The 25,032-nt window shown below is 33.8% G+C and overlaps 4 protein-coding genes across 4 annotated transcripts; 3 read left to right on the top strand and 1 right to left on the bottom strand.

The window, feature by feature from the left end:
- The first annotated feature begins 152 nt into the window (after window positions 1–152).
- Had1 (beta Hydroxy acid dehydrogenase 1) lies at window positions 153–2,313 on the top strand. Its single transcript, XM_017897953.1, has 6 exons — window positions 153–321; window positions 817–1,004; window positions 1,150–1,358; window positions 1,465–1,622; window positions 1,706–1,848; window positions 1,930–2,313. The coding sequence occupies exons 1-6, from the start codon at window positions 284–286 to the stop codon at window positions 2,145–2,147; spliced, it is 954 nt and encodes a 317-aa protein (XP_017753442.1). The 5' UTR covers window positions 153–283; the 3' UTR covers window positions 2,148–2,313.
- Window positions 2,314–2,347: 34 nt separating this feature from the next.
- Window positions 2,348–3,495, bottom strand: RpL24 (ribosomal protein L24). The gene is made up of 5 exons (XM_017897954.1): window positions 3,414–3,495; window positions 3,214–3,289; window positions 2,995–3,080; window positions 2,767–2,928; window positions 2,348–2,501 (listed from the first exon to the last, which is right to left on the bottom strand). Exons 1-5 carry the CDS (start codon window positions 3,416–3,418, stop codon window positions 2,363–2,365), a joined length of 468 nt encoding a protein of 155 aa, XP_017753443.1. The 5' UTR covers window positions 3,419–3,495; the 3' UTR covers window positions 2,348–2,362.
- A 496-nt stretch (window positions 3,496–3,991) lies between these two features.
- Window positions 3,992–7,061, top strand: LOC108546019 (ATP-dependent RNA helicase DDX54). Its single transcript, XM_017897927.1, has 11 exons — window positions 3,992–4,186; window positions 4,279–4,655; window positions 4,741–5,056; window positions 5,131–5,341; window positions 5,408–5,634; window positions 5,701–5,892; window positions 5,975–6,110; window positions 6,187–6,376; window positions 6,436–6,574; window positions 6,644–6,791; window positions 6,877–7,061. Exons 1-11 carry the CDS (start codon window positions 3,992–3,994, stop codon window positions 7,059–7,061), a joined length of 2,316 nt encoding a protein of 771 aa, XP_017753416.1.
- Window positions 7,062–18,157: 11,096 nt separating this feature from the next.
- Window positions 18,158–24,753, top strand: fwd (phosphatidylinositol 4-kinase beta fwd). The gene is made up of 12 exons (XM_017897923.1): window positions 18,158–18,331; window positions 19,887–20,130; window positions 20,709–21,661; window positions 21,882–21,999; window positions 22,090–22,224; window positions 22,327–22,490; window positions 22,603–22,733; window positions 22,822–23,052; window positions 23,143–23,457; window positions 23,549–23,925; window positions 24,016–24,488; window positions 24,566–24,753. Exons 2-12 carry the CDS (start codon window positions 19,949–19,951, stop codon window positions 24,751–24,753), a joined length of 3,267 nt encoding a protein of 1,088 aa, XP_017753412.1. The 5' UTR covers window positions 18,158–18,331; window positions 19,887–19,948.
- The last annotated feature ends 279 nt before the right edge of the window (window positions 24,754–25,032 follow it).

Below are 25,032 nucleotides of genomic sequence, written 5' to 3'. Positions count from 1 at the left end.
CTTGTCGTTTTCGAAATATTCTACCGAGGTCAAATAAATCAGATAAATCGGATAATTATTAATGAAAATTGCTTTTATGTATCATCAAATTTAATAAAACCTATGTCTTGTCAGATTAACATTTGTCAATGGTGGGGATATCTTAAGAATAGCTGTACGTATACATTAGAAAGACAAGTTATATAGCATCAGACAACATGTTACTTACTTACACTTCTGGCACCTTTCGGAGAGTGAACTTTATATATTTTATACATATCTTAAAGTGATCAGATATTCGACAATGTCGTTTAAGGATGAAAAAATTGGAATAATTGGCAGGTAATGAAAGTTAGTCAAATAAAATTAAAAATATTAATTATTTCCGACCTTCAGTTTCATTAAGGATAAAAGAAAGTACATATGCAATTATATTTAATATTAATTTTTCACTGCAGATACAAAATTACATTTATAAGGATATTAAGAAAAATAGAAGATTACATTTATCTATTTTTATAATCAAAATATTTCTAAACTGTAGTTCACTTAAAAATTAAACCACTGATGCCCCGAATCGCGGACGTCTATTGATAAGATAATAGTAGTAATATTAAACGATAAACAGATATATTATATATGTATATGATTTTGAAAACAACTCTTTTCAAATAATAATATCATGTTAGATTTGTAATTTAATATTATAAAAATTTTAAATTTAATACCTCATTTAAATAACACATCTTATAATAAGAAATTACCGTGAAAAATGATATTAATATTAAAGGCATTAATTTAATTCAAAATATAGTAATAATATGATTTTTATTTTAGCGGCTTAATTGGTCGCAGTTGGGCAATGCTTTTTGCTAGTGTAGGTTACAAAGTGATTATTTATGATATTGTAAAAGAACAAATCAATCGTGCTCTCGAAGATATTCAACAGCAACTGAAGCGTCTCGAAAGTGCTGGTCTTTTGAGAGGGTCACTTACCGCAGATCAGCAATTTAAATTAATTAATGGTTCGTACATATGCTGTATATTATATATATTTATATATACATATAACGAATCATTCATAACATTTATATAATATATATTATATATGAATTATGTATTAACATATTAAATTGGTTACGTATTACAACGAATTTAATCGATTAATAGGATCGTCTAATTTAGCCGAAGTTGTAAAAGGAGCCAAATTTATACAAGAATGCGTTCCTGAAAATTTATCATTGAAAGTTAAGGTCTACAATGAACTTGACAATTTAGTCGATAATAAAGTGATTTTATCTTCTTCCACATCTACTTTCTGTCCATCTCTGTTTAGCGAAAAATTAAAACATCGTGAACAAGTTATTGTAACTCATCCTGTACGTATACTTTTGAACAATAAGTATGAAGTAATAATAATAAAAAAATTTTTGATTTAAAAAATGTTGTATAAATAACTAAAGATTTAAAATATTCTAAATACAGGTAAATCCTCCATACTACGTGCCGCTTGTAGAGATTGTGCCAGCTCCTTGGACTCGGGCTGAGATACCGTTGCAAACGAAAGCTATTATGACTGAGATAGGACAAACACCTGTTGTATTTAATAAAGAAATTGATGGTTTTGCACTTAATCGAATACAGTACGTAATTTTTTTGTCAATGTATATTTAAAAGTTTGTGCTTTTCACCCCAACTTTTTATTGATTATCGATATTATATTCAGATATGCAATTTTAAATGAAACATGGAGATTAGTAGCTGATGGAATATTAAGTGTAAAGGACGTGGATGCAGTCATGAGTGAAGGTCTTGGGATGCGATATGCGTTTCTCGGTGCTTTTGAAGCGGCACATTTAAATGCAGAAGGTAATATATTTTTATTGTTTATAAAAAACAAACTAATTTATTAAATTACTTCATTATATAACCCTTTTTTTTTTTTTTTAGGAATGAAGAAATACTGTGAAACATACAAAAATTCGATTTATGATGTAAGTATGACGTTTGGTCCAGTTCCTAAATTTGAAGGTGAAATGGCAGAAAAAATCAGCAATGAATTAAATGAAATATGTCCACTAAACAAACTGCAAGAAAGACGCGCATGGAGAGATGAAGCTTTAATAAAATTATCTTTATTAAAAAAAGAATTGAATACAAATAAATAGAATTACTAGCACATTGACACACTGAAACTGAATCTGTTGGCTATTAAGTAGTATGGTATAAAGTTTAAAATTCATGTGATTTTTTATCAATACAGTTTGTTTATAAAAAATAATTTTACGACTTTAATACTTATTAATTGATAAAAGATACTTTTTGGGAAAATAAATAAATGTATTAAATATAAAGTCTTTTTTTATTTATACAATAATGAAATTTAACGTTTTCCACCAACGCGTGGAGCTGATTTCTGTGTTACTTTTGCAGCTTTATGCTTTGGCATACTCTTTAAAGGTTTCTGAGGTACAGACACTTTCTTTGTTGCTTTTGCAGCTTTTTTCTGTTCCTTTGCAGCTCTACAATAAGAAATTAATATACATGTATTATAAATTATGAGTAACAAAAAATATAACATTATGAAATTTGTATGAACCCGCAAAAGCCAGACAGTGTGAAAGATATAACAATTCTGGGTGAAGCAATTCATTTGTTTTAAGACATTCTGAAATTAAATATGATATTAAATATCATATTAAAGGAACAGATGTCTATATCAAATTTTTTATTTGTAAGATAAATTGAAATACATAAGTCTATATCTGTTTACACTTAAGTACTTACTTAATTGCTTGTTCTCTCTGTGCTTTACGAATTTCTGGTTTCATGTTACGTTTTGCTAAAATATCAGTAAGTGATGCACCTACAATAGCACGTTGAAATTTTTGTGTTCGTCGTGTTCTCTTTTTTGCTTGTTCTTCTTCCTGCCCCTTTTTATGTTTTCGTCTATAACATTATGAAATATATCATAAGATATAAAATATAAAGAAATTAAAAAATAAATATAAATACCTATATAGTACAGTCCATGTGACTTTCCTTGGATTGCGCCTCATTAAATGTGCAGATTCACATTTTGAGTTTAAAAAAGTGAACGTCTGTAAAAATATAGAGGTTATAATCAGATCAATATAAATAAACATGAAATTAATACTATTGAATAATAAAATAACTACAGTATTCAAAATTTAATAAAACTAATTAGAGTATATAAATTTTATTAATACATACCTTTCCGTCCACCTTAACCATAGTTTTACCATGACCAGGATATATTTTATATCCACTATACGCACAAAGACCGATCCTGAAAAGATTGATAACATATTTGTGACAAGTATTTTAATGGGACAATTATTTCAATATATTGAAACAATTTTGAATGATTGCACTTATTTTAGTGGATATATCTCTTTGAAACTTATACTTACTTCATGTTGAATTATGAAGGAAAGACAGATGCCACAAAAATGGCTGTCTTCTTAAATACAATATGGTAGAATGTGTATTAAGTGCTGCCAATACGTTAAAAATTAATTTATATATGCATTTAATAAAATTAAATAAATTAACAATTGAAAATGCTAGAAAAAATATACATATACTTAAATGTTTATGTATACTTATTTATATATGCATATGTATTAGTAAATGGGATAATTGTATAACGTAAAATAAAGGCATTTAATATAAAGACGTTAAATAAATACGTACCTCTATAAATTTTTATAATATATGGATGATTTTATACGTTTAAAAGGATTAAATATTATTTTAACAGAGATAATAAAAGTGAAAATAATTTTGGAATAATAATTGTAAGCAGTAATTTATGCATAATACGGAATTTTTGCTATTCAACAATTAAACTGAGATTACCTGTGACTTATAATTATCATAGTATGTGAAACAAAATCACGTGTTAAGTAATTTATTTTTAAAGTTATTGTTAACACAACTTAGTGTTATCAAAACAAATAATTATAACAAAACTATAACAAACTTTAAAATGAAAGAAATAAATATTGTGGGATTTATTGATCCAAAAGAAATAGGTGATAATGATGAAGAAAATGAAATTATTAATATTAAAAAGAAAGTGTATAAAAAATCAGGAGGATTTCAGTCCATGGCACTTAGTTTTCCTATATTAAAAGGAATATTAAAGCGTGGTTATAAAATACCAACACCTATACAGAGAAAGGTATGCTTTATAATATTACTTGATATTATATATTATTATTCTTTGGTATATTTGTATTCTTCTATATTATAAAATGTATCATATTTTTCCAGACAATTCCTCTAGCTTTAGAAGGTCGTGATGTAGTGGCAATGGCCAGGACAGGTAGTGGAAAAACTGCTTGTTTTTTAATTCCTTTGTTTGAAAAACTTAAAATTAGACAGGCAAAAGCTGGTGCTAGAGCTTTAATTTTATCACCTACTAGAGAATTAGCATTGCAGACATTAAAGTTTATAAAAGAGTTAGGTAGATTCACTGGCTTAAAAGCTGCTGTAATTTTGGGAGGTGATAGTATAGAAAATCAATTCAGTGCAATTCATGGAAACCCTGATATATTAGTAGCAACACCCGGAAGGTTTCTACATATATGTATTGAAATGGATTTACAATTACATAATATAGAATATGTAGTCTTTGATGAAGCTGACAGGTAAAATATATGTATTTTAATATTGTAATTCCTTTTCATTATAATTTATAAATAATAAGATTCTAATTTATAAATTATGTTACAGATTATTTGAAATGGGTTTTGGTGAACAAATTAATGAGATTACAAATAGATTACCAGAAGCACGACAAACATTATTATTTTCTGCAACATTACCTAAGCTTTTAGTAGATTTTGCAAAGGCTGGTTTAACTGATCCAGTCTTACTACGTTTAGATGTAGAAAGTAAAATACCAGAACAATTAGCTCTTTCATTCATAGTATGTCGACCAGAGGAAAAACTGGCAGTATTGTTGTGTTTGTTAAAAAATGTTACTAAGAGCAATTCACAAACAGTAATTTTTGCTGCAACAATGCATCATGTTGAATATATTCACCAAGTATGCAATAAGTGGTACTAATAATTTAATGTTAATATACTCTTCTGTATTTAATAATTGCATTTTATTAATAGGTATTGGAAAAAGTAGGAATTTCTAGCACGTTCATTTATTCTAATTTGGATGCATCAGCTCGAAAAATAAATGCAGCTAAATTTCAAACTAGTAAAGTCAAAGTTTTAGTAGTAACAGATGTTGCAGCACGAGGTTTAGATATTCCACATTTGGATAATGTAATCAATTTTAATTTTCCTGCAAAACCAAAGCTCTTTGTACATAGAGTAGGAAAGTAAATAAGTTAGGTTTTAAATTACTTAAGAGTTTATATAACATCAATAATTGTTGTAATAGGTCGTTGTGCTCGAGCGGGTCGTACCGGTACTGCATACAACATTGTAAGTCCAGATGAATATGCTTATTTGTTAGATTTACATCTTTTCCTTGGACGTCCATTGCATATTGTATCACCTTCTGGATCAACAGAAAATAAAGATGGTATTATTGGTAAAATGCCACAAGCTATGATAGAAGAAGAACTTATGGAATTAATAAATTGGCATAATCGTTCTACAGATCTTGTATGCATTTTCACCATATTTGTTTTAAAAAAGTATTACCGTTTTTACATTTACAAAAAATTGCAGAAAAATATGGAGAAAGTTTGTGACAATGCATATAAACAGTATATTCGGTCACGGCCTTCAGCTTCGTCAGAAAGTATTAAAAGGGTAAAGGAATTACATATTAGTGAAGCAGGTATTATACCAGAGTATTCTGACGTTTCTTCTAGTACTGTGAACTTATTATCAAAGATAGTAAATTATAAACCACAAGGAGTATGTATATTTACAAAATTTATATTAATGTGTTGTTAGATATATGTAATATTTAGTTATTAAGTACAAATATTTGTCACAGACAATATTTGAAATTGGCGCAAAAGCATCATCTATTGATTACCAAGTTATGAAAAAAAAACGAACGTTACATAAAGAAAATATCATAAATTTTCATAGGAAGGTAGATGAGTTAGAAGCTAAAAAGAAGTCAGAAGGTGAATATGAACTTTAATTAAGTTAGCGCAAATTTTACTAATACGGCGTTATTTAATGATTTATGATATATTGCAGATGTATCAAAAACAGCGAGTCTTCCTTCAAGTACAACTGACGAAATCAATGCAACATTTGATACAATTGTATTACCGAAGAAAAGAAACCTTAATGATTTATATAAACCCAAAAAGAAAAAACGGTCTATAACACGAGACGACGAATTTTTTATTCCATATTACGCTCCAGATAAGCACACAGAGGAAGGGTAAGTTTTTAGAAAAATAATTATTTTACTATATAATATATTTAACTATATTGTTATAGTTTGGCAGTTAACTCTTTTAATACGGAAGCAGAAAAAGAACAAATGGATTTAACTGGTGACAATGAAAAATCTCAGCGACTACAGGCGCAAATTAAAAAATGGGATCGTAAAAAAAAGAAAATTGTTACGATTAATAATGTATGTACCCGACATTATCAATGAATTTATGAAAAACAAATTATTTATAAAGAAATATTCTTTTGAAAGGAACAAAAGGTCAAGAAAATACAAACAGAGTCTGGAGTTTGGATACCTGCCAGTTATAAATCAAATCTTTATTCGACTTGGAAGGAGAAAAGTAAAATACATGTTGTTGATAATGACAGCGAAAATGAATCTTCAGAAATTAAAAAATGTATGTGAAAGTAACATCTAAATTTAATAATATATATTACCTAAGTATGTACATATTATGTATGTTTATTTTCTATACATTTTAGTACAATCAGTGCCTTATACACACTGGGAAAGACACAATCATAAGATAAAGGAAAAGATTAAAAAAAATAATGAATTAAAACGTCCAGAGCAAATTTTAAAGGTGCGTAAATTGCTTGAGCAAAAACGTAAAAGGAATGGCCGAAAAAATCGGAAGGGGCAAAGGAATAACAGAAAGAAACATTAACACAAACATTTTTATATTTGTGTACAGATTTTAGATATTGAATATGCTTATAATATAAATGATAAATATTTATGCCGTATGTGTCTCTTATTCTCCTTCCTTTATTCATTTTAACTTTTAATAATTTGTTATTTCTAATGAAAATTAATATGAATATTGTATAAAAAATACTTTTTTCTTTTAACAATTTTCTATATATTTTTTTAATTGAACAACTTGAAGGTAAGGAATAAATAAATTTCTGCAGAGCTAAGAATAATATTGTAATAGATTTTCTACGCAGAACGATTATGAAGTATTATGAAGTGTTATACAATTTGTGAAGATTTTCGTTGCATCATTGCAATTTCCTTGCGTAATTGTTGGGTTCTACGTCAGAAGCTTATTACGTGGAATTGGTAGGTGGTTTTCTGCGAAATGATGGAAGCCTCAGAAAGTTGCACGAACTGAGAAGAGCATAAATCGGGTGCCGTATATTATATTTACAAGTTTTGAAATATTGGAAAAAATAAGTCTTAAAATATTACTAACAGTTAATATTTTTATGTGTTATGTTAAATAATTTATAAAATCTCTTGCAACAAATTCTAAATGCTATTATTGCAAGTAAAATTGTTATTGCTTATGAATTAAGTTAATGAATAACATTTTGATAGGAAATAAAGTTTGTTGTTCGATGTTTTAAAAATAAAATAACAATTCTTCATATTACAAATTAACGTAATATCGTAAGTGTAATATGATATATATTTGAAAATGATTACTTTGGCATTGCTTTATGAATACTAAGATGTGCACCATCGCAAGCTTTGTGATTTCAGTATTATGATATATTATACATGTATACATACAGCGCACTCTATATGTAATTTGACTTATAAATGATTAAGATACTTCTTGTAATAAATGCATTTTCTACTTTTAGATATTTTTTAGGTAGGAAATATTTTATCTGTTATTTAATTAAAATTTACGCATTATGTAGTCGCGACTCGCGAATTAAATGATGAGGTAAAAGGAGAGAAAGGAAACACTTTAATTCTGTACATGAGTCACGGATGACAACTAGCTTGTTGTTAGTTTTGGTAATGCATAAAATGCTGATACTATAATATTATGAATCACGTGTAAACGTTGGTCATAATTTATTTCTACAGATATTATGTCTAAATATCAGTTGATATTAAATACAAATTGCTAATTAATATATGGTTTGTATTATATATTTTTTACATATTCGAATTTTTTTTGTATTTAAGTTAACATAGTCGAAAATTTAAATAAAAATATAATGATCGATAAACCTAAACTAACTTCACGAAATGTTAAGACAGGTTCTATCTTTTCCAACATACTTTCGAGTAATCAATTATGTGGGCTTGTTCCATTTTCAACATGAAACTAGTCAATATTTAAATAGAGGAGATTTTACTTTGCCTTAGAAAATTTTTGAATTATATAATTTTTATCAATAGCGCAATGTATTGTAAGCGTATTATGAAAAACATTCTTCCTTTAAATCATCGATAAAATTTTAGAAAATACAAACATTCAGCATAGAACGTACGGGAAAACAAGAATATTCTGATAATTATTCACCGCAATATTGATCGATGCAAATTATGCAGATGGTTCAGCTGTTTAAAACCTTGCGCAAGGTCACGACAGTTATTCGCACGATCAGTCTAAGAATTTAGCAAAGGACACCAAAAGTATTCATAACAATATCTGTTTTTAAACAAATTCAATGAAGTTTAGATGTCAAACGATCGTTATAGCAAAGATTTTTGATGATAAGTACGACGTATGATGTACAGACAAATTTAGTGTAAAAATATCTCTGATCATTCCTATTTTAATGATCGGATGAAAATTTTGCGAAATTCAATCGTTTGAAGAGTTCAGCATCTGTTCGGCATCGAGGCCGAGGTCAAGGATAGGGACATCTTGTACCTTTGTTTCACAACGATATATATCGTGTAAGTGCGCTGGTTAAGAATTCTCATCTAAAAGCAACGAATCTATGCGGGAACAATAAAATTTGCCAGTTGCTCCTCAATCAAGAATTCGTGCCAAGGTGGTTGCAGCCGTTGTTTGACCACGATCTCGATGACACCGATCGTGGAAATAAGTCTATTCGTAAGCAAACAGTCACGTCTACGATCTACCGTTCACCATCCGTACTGTTACTGACTGTTTCTTGCCTACGTCATATAGTTAAAAATACGAACTACTACTCAACTCGGGCACCCGTGGTACGCAGACCAATGATGCTAGCTTTTCTGTGAAAGTAGCGTCACGTCTGGCGTTACATATATCGTTACAAAGAAGGTTCCGCGTACACTTTACATTCGTCGACCGATGACGAATATGTTCGAAGGTCTTTGAACACAAGTATGCATCTAACAAATTTGCACTAAATTTTAGATTAATATTCCGTTAAATTAATAAATCGTTTCGATGACGATTTGTTCTTAAATTATTAAAGAAAATTCAGCACTGGACAACATTCCAAATGTTCGCGAAGCATCTTAATACTGATAAGCAGTGAAAGTTATTCGCTCATAGAAAGCGTATGGAGAGAATAATTAAACTTGAATAGTGGAAAAGTATATGTACTCTTTGATGCACAATACACGTTCGAGTGATCGACTGCCATTGTAAGTAGAATTGTAACACCTGGAAACTAGTGGCATTCCTACCTGCAAACAGTTCTTGTTTACGATACCATACGATACGATCATTGCGTAATGTCTCTGATTTCGACAGTTCGAAATTTCTACGAACGATGGTAAAAAGAAAAATAACTATTGAGCGCGAGTGAATGTTCGAGGTTTTACTTGCAACGAGAGTTCACTTGCTCGAATCACGCGATCCACGAAATCATGCACGAATAACGAAGTTATCTTATTGTCTGTCATAAATAACGATATAATGTGACACGATCGTCAAGCAATCAGCCACCGTGAACGATCTAATACTACTATACATCAGTTTTTTTTCTTCTCAGACGACATTCCGCGTATTTGCGCAATTTCCTCCAAGTACTTGCAGCAACGTGCACCCTTTTCCTTGGCGTTCCTGTGTTCCGGTTACTTCTAATACCGGAAAATTAACGCAAAATTGACCAACTATTTTTATAACGGGACGAGTGAAAACAAGCTCAACGACATCATGGAAAATTGCTGTTGCACTTCGGTATAATGAAATGTGTTGCTTCAACTTGTTCCAAGTTCCGTGCCCGAGAATAGACGCTTTGACTAGAAGTAACTCCATCTCCGATACTTGATCCGATTACGAGGTAAACGGTGAAATTTCTGGAATATGAAAAGTACAACGTAGAGCAGCATTAACAAGCAATTTTACTAGACTGATAGGTTCATAAATCTTTTATTTTCATCGCTATCTTACCCTATCCTGTGTTATTCGTGATTAAAATGTACGTACTTCAATTGTTCTATATTTTCCGCATGCAGCCTTCGGGAAGCCTTGTAGCTCAGATTATATTTCATAATCCGCAAATATTTTTTCATTTCAGTAAGGATACAATATAACGCGAGTCATTATCGTTGGATTCCGTTTTTGATTACCAATGCATCGGTTTGCTAGAGTTTCAGAGCAGAGATTCTCATGGATCTACGAGAGAATATTAAAATATTTTCTAATTTTTCATTTGTGCACGATATTTAAAAAGGGCGGAAATCTACGTACGCTACTATTAGCAAAATATTAACATGGAGTATGTACGATCGATCGCTCCATAGTTATCGGCCGCTTCTGTAGTTGATATGTAAGAATGAATGAGATGTCACTCAACAGCCAACAGCCAATGCGACCGTATGCTATGCACATCCGACTATGCATACGTGTCATCTTGTCTGCAAGGTTGCCACTCATGGTGTCCGCATCTTACTTGATTACGAGACTAAGCCGTACACGGTACTCTGAAACCACGTTAGCGTTCTATGAATGAACGCACGTGCATCGTATTATTGGTCGAGGCACGTACGTAAAAAGCCAAAAAGAGACAATGGCAGATAGAAAGAGACAAACGAAGGAAATGAATAACTGGAAAAGCGTACTACCGGTTACTGCTTTAGTCGTACAAATCAATGTACTTATATATTCAAATCGGTTTATCTATTATTCGTTCATTTCATATTTTCAAGTTTTTCGTTCATCCTTTTAAATGAAATAAAGGAGAGAAATAAAAAGAAATTGAATCGACGAGATATCACATGCCATTCATCTAGCATTTCCTTGAGTCCTTTCCTTTTCCTTATAAAGTACAGGTAGCCCTCCTACAACACGGTATCCCATAACACGGTTTCGCACTAACACGATAAGAAAATTGCAAAAACCTTTGTACAACACTGTACTTCTACATAAACAGTGACGACGAAGAAATTTATTAAATTAAAGTTGCATTAAATTAAAATAATATCTTTGCTTTTCTTTTCTTTTGTGTCGTACATACGTTTATATTTTAAATGAAAATTAAGTTGTTTACGTAGAATTAAAAACAAATTTGTTTTTAGTAAGTTTTTAAAACGTAATCTTTTTGTACTGGCTCTGGGTCTCATACAACACGGTTTCACACAACACATTTTCTAGGAACCTATCTACCGTGTTATAGGAGGGTTACCTGTATTTTATTGTCAACAATCATTAGACTGTGAAAATGTAAAATGAAATATAAAATGAACGAAAATACGATTATTTGAGTTTCTAAATGCGTTAATGGAGATTTTATTCTAGTTACTTGCAAATAGGGAGTGATCAGTATGTATGAGAAGTTATATAGCCATGTAACAATATCTACAAAAGAGGATGTTCTGATTACAAGCTGCAGATGTTTAATGACGTAGCACAAAATTGCGATAAAGCACTGGCATGTATGTAAATTGCACATTTTTTTCTTGATCTTAGATAACGATCGTAGATCTTCTGTGACAACGTTAAATGGATTTATAATTATTAAGGAAAATGAGAATGTAAATTTTTGGAATAATTTAATTTTCTAAGTAACATTCGAGATATACGTGCGTAAGTAAGCTCTTTGCTCAAGACTTTTGAAATATTGTGATTTTCGGCAGTATACGTTTATCAGATTCGTTCTTGAATTACGTTATATGCTTCTGTCAACAATATTACTTATCTCAGTAACGTAACTAGAGCCCATGGTGGCAACCACCTGACCAGTGGTTCGTAGAATATTACAGTGATCGTTCAAGAATCGAATCAAATTTTGCTTCGATGTTAAAATTCGAGCAACTTGTAATCCTCGTTGCACTTTTCGTTGTAAGACTAAGAATTTGCAACACTTAAAAATGCTTGTAAGAGTGAGCTCAATACCTAATTTCATAAGAAACGATGTCTGTGGGAACGAACTGGAAATCTGATATGTACATGGTGTTGTAACTCTATGCTCGTTATTCTGTTTATGGTACAGTGCAGGAAAATATATAGTTTAAGATTTAATTCCAGCGATGTATAAAAACTTTATCGCAATCAATTTTAGTTTCCTTTATAAATATTGCATGATAAATATATATATGTATAGGAAAATTAAATAATTACAATTTGAAAATTGTATCGAGTAATATGTTCTTATATGTAACATTCTTCCTGATTTCCTACAGTGTTTATTTGCAAATACCGTCGATCAAATGTTACGAAGCCACATATGCTACATAATTAATTGAATAAAAGCGAAGTCTGATGCCTCTTGTTACTCCGCGTTCTTCGCATGACTGCCTGAGAGTACCAACGACCTGGAATTCTCGTGAATTGGAGTTAAATGACAAAGCTTTTTCAGGGACACTCATCGTTGAGTAAACTTCTCGCTATTTGCAATTCTTTCTTTTTTCATATAATGCTATTTCCTTCACGAGATATTTATTCGAACGAATAGATTGTACTTTACACGTATTTTTATTTGCTAGATTTGTTACGAGTTATTTCGAATTACTTTGACAAGAGCTTTAAGTGGGAAACTCTGATTGCGTAATAACAATTGTAATGTAAAACAATCGTAGAAAAGATTTGCTTCGTGTCATTGTGTTTATGTAAAGTGTCATAATATTCTTTAACCTTATCATATGTACGACCATGTCTATGGTCGAGTCTTTAGTTGCATTAGCAGAGTATACTTTGAAGGTCGTCCTTAGCAGACGTCACTACGTTTCATTCATTCTTTTCTTTTTCTACACTTACTATTTCGTTTACTCCATCAGTATTTTTATAGCACCCTTTGTATTTTCATCACGACTTAAATCGTGTCCCCGTACTACGTTTCCTGTACGGTTCAGAGTTTATAATGATCGTACACAGATTCCAGGTGTAAAACGAATGTCATATTTCCTTTTCTTAACTCTAATTCGCTGTTCGTGCTTCGTTGGTTCCGCAAACGACCAATATTCAATTGCACGATTCTCGCGCAAGTGTTTCTTCGAAAAATGAGAGCACTTCACCTATTTGTCTATTAGTCTCGTGAAAATACGTAGCACCAAGCTCGACCTTCTCCCCCAAACGCTTTTAGCTCAGCAGTGAACATCTGCACCTACAACGTGTAGCCAACCCTCCAACCGAAAATAGAAACTATTATGATGGAGCATCTGCACTGAAAGTAGAACGAGGAGGAGAAATCTTAGCGAAATATGGGATCAAGCGCGTGTGTCGCTTGCCAGCTTAGAAAGAACTTGGACAAATTGTGTGCTACGTATAGACGCGAGTGTGCACAAGATTATATATTTTAAAATTTTGAGAAAATCGCTAGCGATCACGAAGAGAAGAAAACACGAAATTTGCAAATAATAACTGCAAATAATAGACGTATGTAAAATAGCTCAAATCGCGTCAATCGTATATCTCCGTGCAGGAAGGATGAACAGCGACACATGTGCAAATCATTCATGTATAGGCTTTATCAGTAAGGTTAATCATAACGTACGGAAGAATGCTCACGATAAGAACTGAAGAAGAAAACGTACGTCAAGGACTGTGCATGTACAAAGAATGCTGGTACAATCGGTACTTAATCGACGCTAATATGAAGTAAAAAAACGATGAATCATTGATAACTTGTAGTTACGTAAAAAGTAATTGTAAGGAAATTACCGATTTGCCTGAAAATACCGCAATTAGCGGGCTATGGCTGAATTAACGAGAACCCATATCTGATTTGCTAAATGTTATGTAACACATATACGGTAATACAAAATTTATGAGATAAACGTTCCTTAATATTTTGAAACTTACTCGAAAAATTTTGTTATTCGAATTCCAATGGCTCAAGAGTGGCGTCTGGAACAAGAAAGCTTCTGAATCTAATTAATGTTATAATAGAAGGTCAAGGCTGTGGTGACACTGTGAGACACATAAGGTTCAGCGAGCCGTCGCGACGGCTATCTTTCCACTTCTTGACTTATATTTGAAATTCAGCATCTTCAGATAATCGACTACTTGTGAAACATGTTCGTGCAGCCAGAGAATGGAAATTTTGATATAAGCACAAACCGATTGTTATCATTGGTCCTAAATACTTTTATTTCGTGCTCTGAATTTTCATACCAAAGGTTAATGAGTTAGGATGCAGGAACAGCATCTGGAATTCGAAAGTTCATCTGGTATAAACTATCTACAATAATTTTAAGTTAAATTTAAACATTAAAGAACAAAATTGGTCCAACCACAAAAGAAAGAAAATGTATCAACTATTAAATAGTTACTACTTTAAGCTTTGACATTAACAAAATCATCTATGCAAGAGATTCGATGATTATTTTATAAACTTTTTTATGCCGCATAAATATATTCGTTTTACGCATATTACGTACATAAAATTTTCCATATTTAAAGAAGTCTATATAGTGTCACACAGTATTGACGAATGCAACGATAGCACGCGAACTAGTGATTATGAGCACCGCTGCTAAGGTGACTGCGTATCATCATTGGGTGTGGGTATATACCGTATGCCGTATGGTCACTATAGACTATATGCTGTCGGACGTATGCCATACGACATCGTGAGATGCTAGAAGAGGGGTAAGGGAAGTTATGTTGGTCCCTGTCCTGTAACATAGACAGCAGAGTTGCCGTTTGAATATCCCGTTTCCAACAGTTTCCAGTATGCAACCAGTGGTGTTTAACGAGAAATGTTTCCATCCGACCTATTCGAAGAAGTCGGATAATGAGAAGTTAAACGATTACAGATAGGTTTTTGAATCATAAATACAAGATTATAGTTTTTTAAGACATGAACTTTTCCATGTTTCCCATCGGTCGTTAATATGTCGAATAGGTCAAGGATTATTGACACGGTGAACCTGAAAAGCATAGCTGGATACAAAGCACAGCATGGTCAGTGTGGCGGTTCTGTTTACATTAGTGGCTCGCACGAAGCGTTCTTTCGTGCTGCTTAACGATTACTCCGCTCCCAATGACTAATTCTTCGAGGAAGACCCGCAGGTGCAAATGGACGGAGCTTCAGCAGCACCCTTGGTTATTTTCTTGTTTGCGTGATTGGTTATTTTGCGGTCTCTTGTAGTCGCTATAAGCGTCTATATTTTGCCCATTTTGTAACGGAAAAATAAAAAAAATAAAAACTTAAGTTGCGGTTGATAATTAATATTGGAAAAAGATTAAAAAAATATTTGTACCTATATATAGTTGGTGTCTACGCGGTAAAGCATAATAGTACAATTTTCTTGCAGTGTTTATGGGCTCGACGCCAGCGTCTCGCGTAAGATTACTGCCATCACTAACAATAAACGAATAATTTTCGTTTTCCTTAGAAACAAACGTATTCTTCCATCCATTTCGTAAGCAAGTTACGGAAATCATAAATACTTTCATTCATTCTTTTCCTTTAATTAGTTCATGTTTATTTTATATATAAACAATTCGAGTATCGCATAATTCATCTGTGCAGAATTTGCATTGTAGACGGAATATTCGTTGTACTCCTTTAGACTAGAACTAAACGGGGAAAACATCTGCTGTGACTTGGTATGTGGATATTTCGTAACGCCTAATGAAAATGTGTACGTTCTTGCGTCTAACCACAAATTGCAATAACACGCGAAGAAAAATCGGATGGACGATACTTGATAAAAAGTGAAATCATCTTGCACTCGAAAAGTGGCGCAGTTTGATGATTGTCAAACAATCGATGACAGTTAAATCTACGTATATTCTTCACTTTTATGTACGGTTAGAAAGCGTATAAAATTACAGGAAGCATCGACTATTCGCTTTTACTCTAAAGATTCGCGGATATTCGGTCCGTTGTGAAAATAGTTGCAAGGAAAAATGAATATGCTTAATTTATGCCTGTTATAGAAAATCTATGTCACTTATAACGTTCGTGATCGTATGAACACGTTTCGTCGTATTCCAGAGTTCAAAGTCTTATATGTTCATTTGTTAAAGAGGTATGGTTATCGTATTCAGAGATACAACAGTTATGGAATGTTATGGAATCTTGCTCGTGTGATATCATATTCCTTATATTATACGAATGATTGAAATATGTTTACTGTTCTATAAACAGGAAAAATTAACGGCACAAAATAATTTGAATAATCAATGCCGTGTAAAATATGTATGATTATCATACCTTTATCATTGCACGTGCGAAATAAAAAGAATAACCTGTGTCTCATGGATAACTTAAACGAAAGATTTAATGCTTGTTTATGTACATTGGTATGCACATACATCTGGAACGCGAATTCCTAATGATTCCAATGCCGGTCTCTAGCTTAGTAGATAGAGTACAGCTGCACTTACGGTTGTACGACCTTTCCTATTCCAGCTCTCAAGCGGCCACTGCCAACCTAAACCTAGTCGTTCACTAAATCCCATGCGAAGTGCAACAAACGTAATCACCGATAGTTTAATATTCACGTATTAACGATTTTTGTTTCGTGCCGTTACGAAGATGGACAATTGCGTACGATTTTTTAAAATACGGCTGAAATTGACTACAGAATGATTAAGAACGATTTTAAACACTTTCAGTTGTCGCATCAATTTGCATTCTGTTATTCTTGTGATTTGGTTTTTTCGATAATGATAACTGGCACCATATTATCATAGCTACAAGTGCGTCGATGTAAATAAAAAGAAACTGATATTGTCAGTCTGGCTACAGTATCAAAATACACACACATAGCGTTCGTATTAGTATGTATATGTACGTGCATACGTGGATGGCACATGTGCGTTAGGAGCGAATAGTTTTAAAATTCTGAAATTTCTTGATCCCTTTCATTTACTTTTTTTATTTGTAATTTGATATTATATAAAATGATTATAAATTTGTATTTTGAAATATAGTACGTTTACAATCTATATAAATACAAATTTCATTTTTCAAAATCGCAATTTCATTTAACATATTATGCAATATTTCTTAAAAATTAATGTTTAATTTTTTGCATAGTAGAGAAAAAAGTATTATATTATGTAAGATCAGCAATTGTTCCTAGAAATTTAGTAAAAGTAAATTTCGAAGATATTAAATTTCAAGTAATAGAAATTAAATTTGATCACGCTCGTTAATAAGTACAGGGTTTTCTTACACCATGATACGTCACTGTTTAATGGCTGCCTGGACTTTGCATCCCTTTCGTTGGCAGCAATGTGCCGAGTAGTATTCAGTGCGTCGTCGTGCGAAAAGTAGTCAAGCTTGGCGAGGTCGCCTTTTGCGTTGGCACGGAGATTTGGTTCGTGCATGTTTTTAGTTGCAGTTTCGAACTGAAAAAGCCGCGTACATTTTCATCTCTGTGCTCATTGCAGTTCGGTAGAATAAAAACGAAAGTGATGAAGTGTGATTCTGTGCGCGAACATATAGGGCGTAGCCAGGCATTGTGCAAAATCGGTTGAAAACGAATGACGACAAGGCGGTGCGTGACAGTCTGAGTCTGCCATTGGAAAGGATATCTTGTTGTCTTTTTCGCACTTAGTGGCATTTTGCGTACTTGGAAAGCCGGTGTTTTTAAATTTTAATGCCTACGGTACACCGTTCCGGCACGTTGTGACCCTCTCTTTCTCTCTCTCTCTCTCTCTCTCTCTCTCTTCTCTCTTTCTCCCCCCTCCCTCTCTCTCTCTCTCTCTGTCTTTCTCCCTTTTCCTCTTCCTCCAATTTCTTGTCCCGTATACTATTCAATCGCACTCTATTATACGCGCTGTACAGACAAAATTGAAGACGTCCACGCATGGTGCAGCTTCAATCGCAACAGAGTTTCCAATTCAAGTACGAGGTAAGCTGTATTGACATTCCGTTTTTATTCCCTCCTTTGACACTCTATCATTCAGCGTAAAAGGGGTTTACCGCGTTCGATTGATTGGATGGAGTAGCAATAGGAATAAGGGAGAGGTAGAATATCTATGGGGGTGTGGATTCATTGGTTGTCAATATAGAAGCAGTGCTTGGTCTCTATGCTTCTGGCACACCCATCGCTGCGCGACCGCTGGCCAGCGTGTGAATATGAACCGAGCGGAAGGACGAGTCCCTGAGTAAAAGAGGGAGAGTAAAAAGCCGGCATACCGCAGCTTAGACTTCGCTCCATTTTCCTCCTTATTGAATTATTCCTCTCCCAGGGATTTCACTCTGCTGGTCGCTTCGTCGATTAATCTCGCGGGAAAGGAACACGGTTTCGTACGATTTCAGTCACGATAATGCGAAATTGTTCTCGCGTAGAAAGCGATCTTCAAACGTGTATCCTCTTCTCGTTTTTTCTTTTGTTGTCAAAAAATACTTTCGTTTTCCTCGAACCGGGGAGCAAGGAGAAAGACGAGGATAAATAAATAAATGGAAATATCGTAAGCACGTAAGGATTGTGTGTCGTGGAGTAGGGAGGCAAAATTCTGACGTACGCTTTGTTCCGACTGGCATTCGACTTTCTCGTACCTAGCACGAGTTTCACGCTCCTGTCACGGTGCCGCCTTGCGTGGTTGATCATCCATGCGCATTTCTAAAAGACGCATTTTTTCCTTTTTTCAAGCGGTATCGAACTCGTCGCGTTCGCGATGAGATCACCATCGAAAACATATTATGATCGCCCTGCCAAATTTCACCATATATATGATCGCATTATTTCTTAACGTTCTTACTCGTTTATAGCCGAGATTACGGGCTTTAGAATTTTGACACGCTCTCGCGTTTATAGCTGATATAATAAATAACTTGCGGGTTCTTAGATATCAAAATACACGTACTCGAGTTAGGTTACACAATGCTGTTCTTTTTTCCGATTAAATCGTTTAACAGCGATCCGTCTAATAAAATGGTAAATTGGGAAGGCAAACGGAATACAATCGTAAGACGATTATAATCTAGTACGATTGACTTTCTGCGCATGCGCTCCAACATTTTCTTATTTGTTTACCTTTTCCCTTGCTATTTGTTTGCTTAATGCACAAGGAACTTTTCCATTATACATCACGCTGGATACATTATTCATTGATGACTTGGCCCGTTAACCGTATGTTTATGCTCTATCTAAAATACGAATTACTTTATCGTATTTTGGATGGCATTGATAACTGGCCGTAAAACGCTTCGCTTTAGATTCCATGTTCCCGACACCCGCGCGCCGTCTCCAAAACATTTCGTCGAGATCATTCCGATTTATTATCGTTAGATGATGTTATCGTTAAATAATTTCGCAGAAGTTTTTATCATTTATCTGAATCGTACGACATTTGTCACGATTGTCTCGATGAAACGTCAATCGGTAATTCGCGCGTCGCGAACAGTTCTTCACTCCCCGATACAGTCTGCCCAACCATCTCATTGTGTACCGTTTTCCGTAGGTGGACGATCAACATGAACAGCAGATGACTGTTAGCCGAGCTGATGCTCGTTCAACTTTAATATGAGCGAAGTAGCGGCTGTAACACCTAGTGGTGAATCGACACGCCAGGAAAGCGTGACACACATCAAAAGGCATAAATTAGTCAACTGTAATGTTCCTCTTGTGCACGGACGGTCAAATCCACCGATCAACACCCGTAATAGGCTGACCACGCATCAAAGAAATCACAGTTTGGACTTTAGGTATGTAAATGAAGCTATCGTGCACGTTGCTTGCTTCCGGAGAATATTTATAGCCGCCGATAAGGTGATTTTTTGGCTCCTCTTTATCTGCAACATAGTCCATCATCGTATTATCTATAAACGTTCGAAACAAACACGTATGTATGCTGATACTGGAAATAATGTAATCCCGAGCGAATCCTGCATCCAGATCCGAAGAGCCGTCGAAAAATAAATTATTGTAAAATATGTATATACTATGTCATATAACGGCGATAATATGTAATAATTAGCTACGAATAAGCACACGTTTGTAAAATACTTGTACATCGGTGTTAAACTTAGTTTAGATCGTGTTCTCTGTGCACGTGGTAAAATGGTAAATAGAATGGCATTATTTAAGTCGTGGAGTATGTACACACTATAACGTGTAACATCGATGTAATAATTAGCTACGAATAAGCAAACATTTGTAAAATATTTGTACATTGGTCTTAAACGTTGGGTAGACTGTGTACTCTGTACGTGGAGTAAAATGGTAAATAGAATAGGATTCGTATCGAAATGGACATTGGAAATTCATTGGACTGTATTTGCAGGTCAATGGGTATTTTATTGCCACCGGTGCCACAAGCGAGCGCGACGACGCTGACGCATCATCACAGAAATCGAAGTCTCGATTCCGCGCTACAACGTATTCCTGAAGTGGACGTAACACCGAGTCCAGAATGCGAGACGACACCAGCTCCGGTAGCTAAAGCGGTCGCGGTACCGGCATGCAAAGCGCGCAGCCGGGAACGCGAGGATCTCGCCAGCCTTGGGTCTGACGACTCGGGTATACTTTGCGGTTCCGATAGCGGTTCCAGCGACGCAACGAACGCCGCCACCAGAGAGTCGAGCGTCGACCACCTGCATAGCCGCGAGAGTCTCGACTCCACGTTATCTCAGCCAGGTGACATGGATAGCATGGATGTGGTGGACGGCGAAGAAACTAGTGCTGTCTCAGTGTCGGTGTCGGTGTCGGTGCCAGTGTCACCTGTGGAACTGGTGCACTTGAGTGAACCTTCGTCGATAAAGGGTGGTGATTGTAGTAGTAGTAGTAGTTATAATAGTAGTAGTGAGCCGTATAAACACGAGAATGCGACCAGTGGTGATCACGGTTCGCAGGAACCGCGCTCCAATAATGTCTGTACGGTCAAAGAACTCGAAGACCACGAGTACGTGCATGACGAACAACGATGCACTGATATGGGTGTGACAGTCGACATGCGGAACTTCCAAAATTCCATGGACGTCTTGCCAGTGAACGATAAACAGAGTGAATTGGCCGGCGCGGCTATGACTTTGTGTTGCGGGACCGCCGTGCAATCAGAGACTAGCGAGGCAGCTGTGAAAAAGCAAATTGGTGTCGTTTGCCGGAGGGAAGAGACGGTACAACCGAAACCATCGGAGGGATGTTTGCTCAGATTGTTCGAAAGCCAGATTTTCGATATGTCTATGGCGATTTCTTATCTTTTCAATTCGAAAGAGCCTGGCGTACAGAGTTACCTTGGTAAGCATTTATACGAGTTTTCTGTGTGTTATAATTTCATGTATGGTTTCATACGTTTACTAACCATACCTGAAGCATTAACGTGATTTAGATTTGCTTTATGCATCCCATTAATGTGGATAAATTATATAGCCCACAATTTGTTTTAATGTATACCCTTAATAATTAATTTTAAAGATGTTTGTCCTGTAAACGTTGAAATATGTATAAAATTTCTCAGGGAACAAGATGTTTAGTTTCCCAGATAACGACGTGGACTTCTATTTGCCACAGTTAGTCGTGATGTATATACAACTTCATGATGTTACAGAAGTCCTTTATCCATATCTTGTCCATAGGTAAGTATATATTGGTAAGAAAAAGGTAAAAAGTTGAATGTATATTTCTATGAATAATACTTAAAATATTGTAATTTGTTTATCCGTTAGATGTAGACAGTCTGCTGATTTTTCGTTAAAATGTGCCTGGCTATTAGATGCATACAGTTCCGATGCTCATTTGCCATCCAAAAAGAAGTCTCATGGGACCAAATTAAAAAATCTTATCCTCTCGGATGAACTCAGGTAAACGATACATCGGTGAATAAGATATGAAAATATCCTACGTATGATATAAAAATATATGTCGTTTCTTATACTTCGTTCTTCTCTTATACGAAATGTTAGGCCAAAAGGAAATGAGAATAAAAAACGTATAGTTGGATTACAAACTTCCACACCGCCTTTATTAACTTCGATGCAAAACATTACATCTCCTAATAAAAAGACACACCAAAGATCTCAATCTGATGCCACAGGATTATTTCAAACTCTACGTCGTAGTCATTCCGGTAAATTAATTACGCGAATTGATGTCTTGTCTTGTTATGAAATAGTAAAAGTAGAAGCAAAAATTACGTAAAGAGAAATTTCACCATTCACATACTTACAATTTATTTCAAGGTACAATAAATAAAGTAAGTCTTGGGGACCTGAGCTCTGGTCGAGCATTTGACAATGGTTGTACCTGTTTTTATTCCTGCCAAGGTGTGGTAAATGATTTACGTGGACAAAAGACCGACTGTTTTTGCAATGTAATTTACTGATTTTCATAACATATATAATTGTAATATGTAATTTTAGCCATATGTAAATTTAATTAAAATAACTTCGTATTTGTAGGCACCACGTCTTGCTCCAGAACTTGAATTTATACAAGCATTAATATCAATTGGTAAATTACTTGGAACTATTCCAACAAAGGAAAGTAAAACTGTTCAATTAATAGCAGAGCTTAATACTCTCAATTTGAATCTCCCTGCAAGGGTGTGGCTTCCTTTGCACAGTTCAATACCACATCATATCGTACGAGTGCCGCCACAATACGCTGCTGTCCTTAATAGCAAAGATAAGGTGAACACTTTCGAAAATTTAACGATTCGTTAATTATTAACTCGTGATTTCTTTTTGTGATTATTTATTAATATGTCCTAAAACATGTAGGCACCATACATAATTTATGTTGAAGTGTTAGAAGTAGAAGATATTTATACGTCACCTGTACCGACGAAAATAGTAGGATGTTCGTTGAGGCACACAAAGTCTGAAGAAAATTTAACTGGAGGCGAGCAGTCTAATGTAATGAGTTCGTCAAACATATCTACTTCAGAAACGCAGCAGAACATACCACTGATTAGACAAACACCGGTTAAAAATATTTCACCGTATTCAGTTAGAAGTACGGAAGTTGCATTTAGTTTTCCTGATGACGATCCTAATGATTGTTGGAGTCAAGAGGACGATGAAATCACACAACAGGTATTTTTTTATATCGTTAATTTCTTCTATTTTTTTTTTTTTTTTTAATTTAAGAAACACAAATCTCTAGTAATTTTGTTTCTTCATACAGTATTTACAACTTCGTAAACCAAAAGATAGGGATACGATATCCCAATTAAGTCAAGAATCATCGGATAGTAAAGAACCGATATTTGTACCTGGCGATATAAAGAGGCGGTTAAGCGAAATGGCTGCAACACCTAGTGCGACGTTTAATCATGATCCGGAAGATCCATCGGCTGCCGTTTTGAAGGAACCATGGGAATTAAAACAACGTCGCATAAGAACATCCAGTCCATATGGTCATTTAGCATCTTGGAAACTCCTTGCTGTCATTGTAAAATGTGGTGATGATCTTCGACAAGAACTTCTTGCTTCACAGTTACTCTCGATGCTACAAAAAATTTGGCAAGATGAACACGTACCTCTCTGGTTGCGACCATACAAGTACGAACAATTTTATTGTTTATATTTATCGTGTATATTTTAACAGTTTATCTATAAAATGATGTATTAAATATGAAATTTCTTTCACAGAATTTTATGTTTATCCAATGATAGTGGCTTAATCGAGCCAATTTTAAATACTGTATCACTTCACCAAGTGAAGAAGCAGTGCCAATTAACGCTTTATCAATATTTTGAACGAGAATTTGGTCCGTCAACGTCAGAAGCATTTATCATTGCGCAAAGAAATTTTATTCAAAGTTGCGCGGCATATTGCCTTGTCTGTTATCTCATTCAAGTGAAAGATCGTCATAATGGAAATATTTTACTTCATAGTGACGGTCACTTGATACATATAGACTTTGGGTTTATTCTTTCAACTTCGCCAAGAAACTTAGGATTCGAAACCAGTCCATTCAAATTAACTCCAGAATTTGTGGAAGTAATGGGCGGAAGTCAATCTAAACAATTTCAAGAATTTAAAACTTTAATTCTCCAAGGATTAATCGCAGCTCGAAAACATATGGAAAAAATTGTAAATCTTGTAGAGATAATGTTATCAGGTAAAAGTTTCTCGAATAAAGTTTGAAGTAGTAATTTTTTTTTTAATTATAATTTTTATTACCGTTTATTATTATAGGGTCGCAACTTCCATGTTTTCGTAGTGGTGGTGCAGCAACGGTTCAAGGACTGAAAAATAGATTCCATCTTACATTAACTGAGGATCAATTACGACGACATGTGGAGGATTTAGTTGAAGCCAGTATCCATTCGTGGTCTACTAAATTATATGATCGGTATCAATATTTCGCAAATGGCACCCTTTAATAATAATATTAATTTCTATCCGTATGCCAAGGATAATGATTTTTATAAGAAAGTTGAAAAAAAACTGATGTTGATAATATGGTACTTCTTCCAGAAACGTTTAAACTTTATAGCATTCCGTATGCACAAATTATCTTTGAAGCTAATTATTCGATCATATACAAATATGAACGATAAATAGGAAATGCTACCCGAAAAAGAAAAAAAAAAAGAATAGATTTATTCCAAATAGGATAAGCTGATTTTAATAGATTAATTTTACTTGATCCTGAATTATTC

Source organism: Eufriesea mexicana, unplaced genomic scaffold (assembly GCF_001483705.2).
Source record: "Eufriesea mexicana isolate 0111107269 unplaced genomic scaffold, ASM148370v2 scaffold596, whole genome shotgun sequence".
Taxonomy (NCBI): Eukaryota; Metazoa; Arthropoda; class Insecta; order Hymenoptera; family Apidae; genus Eufriesea; species Eufriesea mexicana.
Note: the sequence above shows the minus strand (reverse complement) of the source record. Positions and strands in the feature narration are given on the sequence as shown.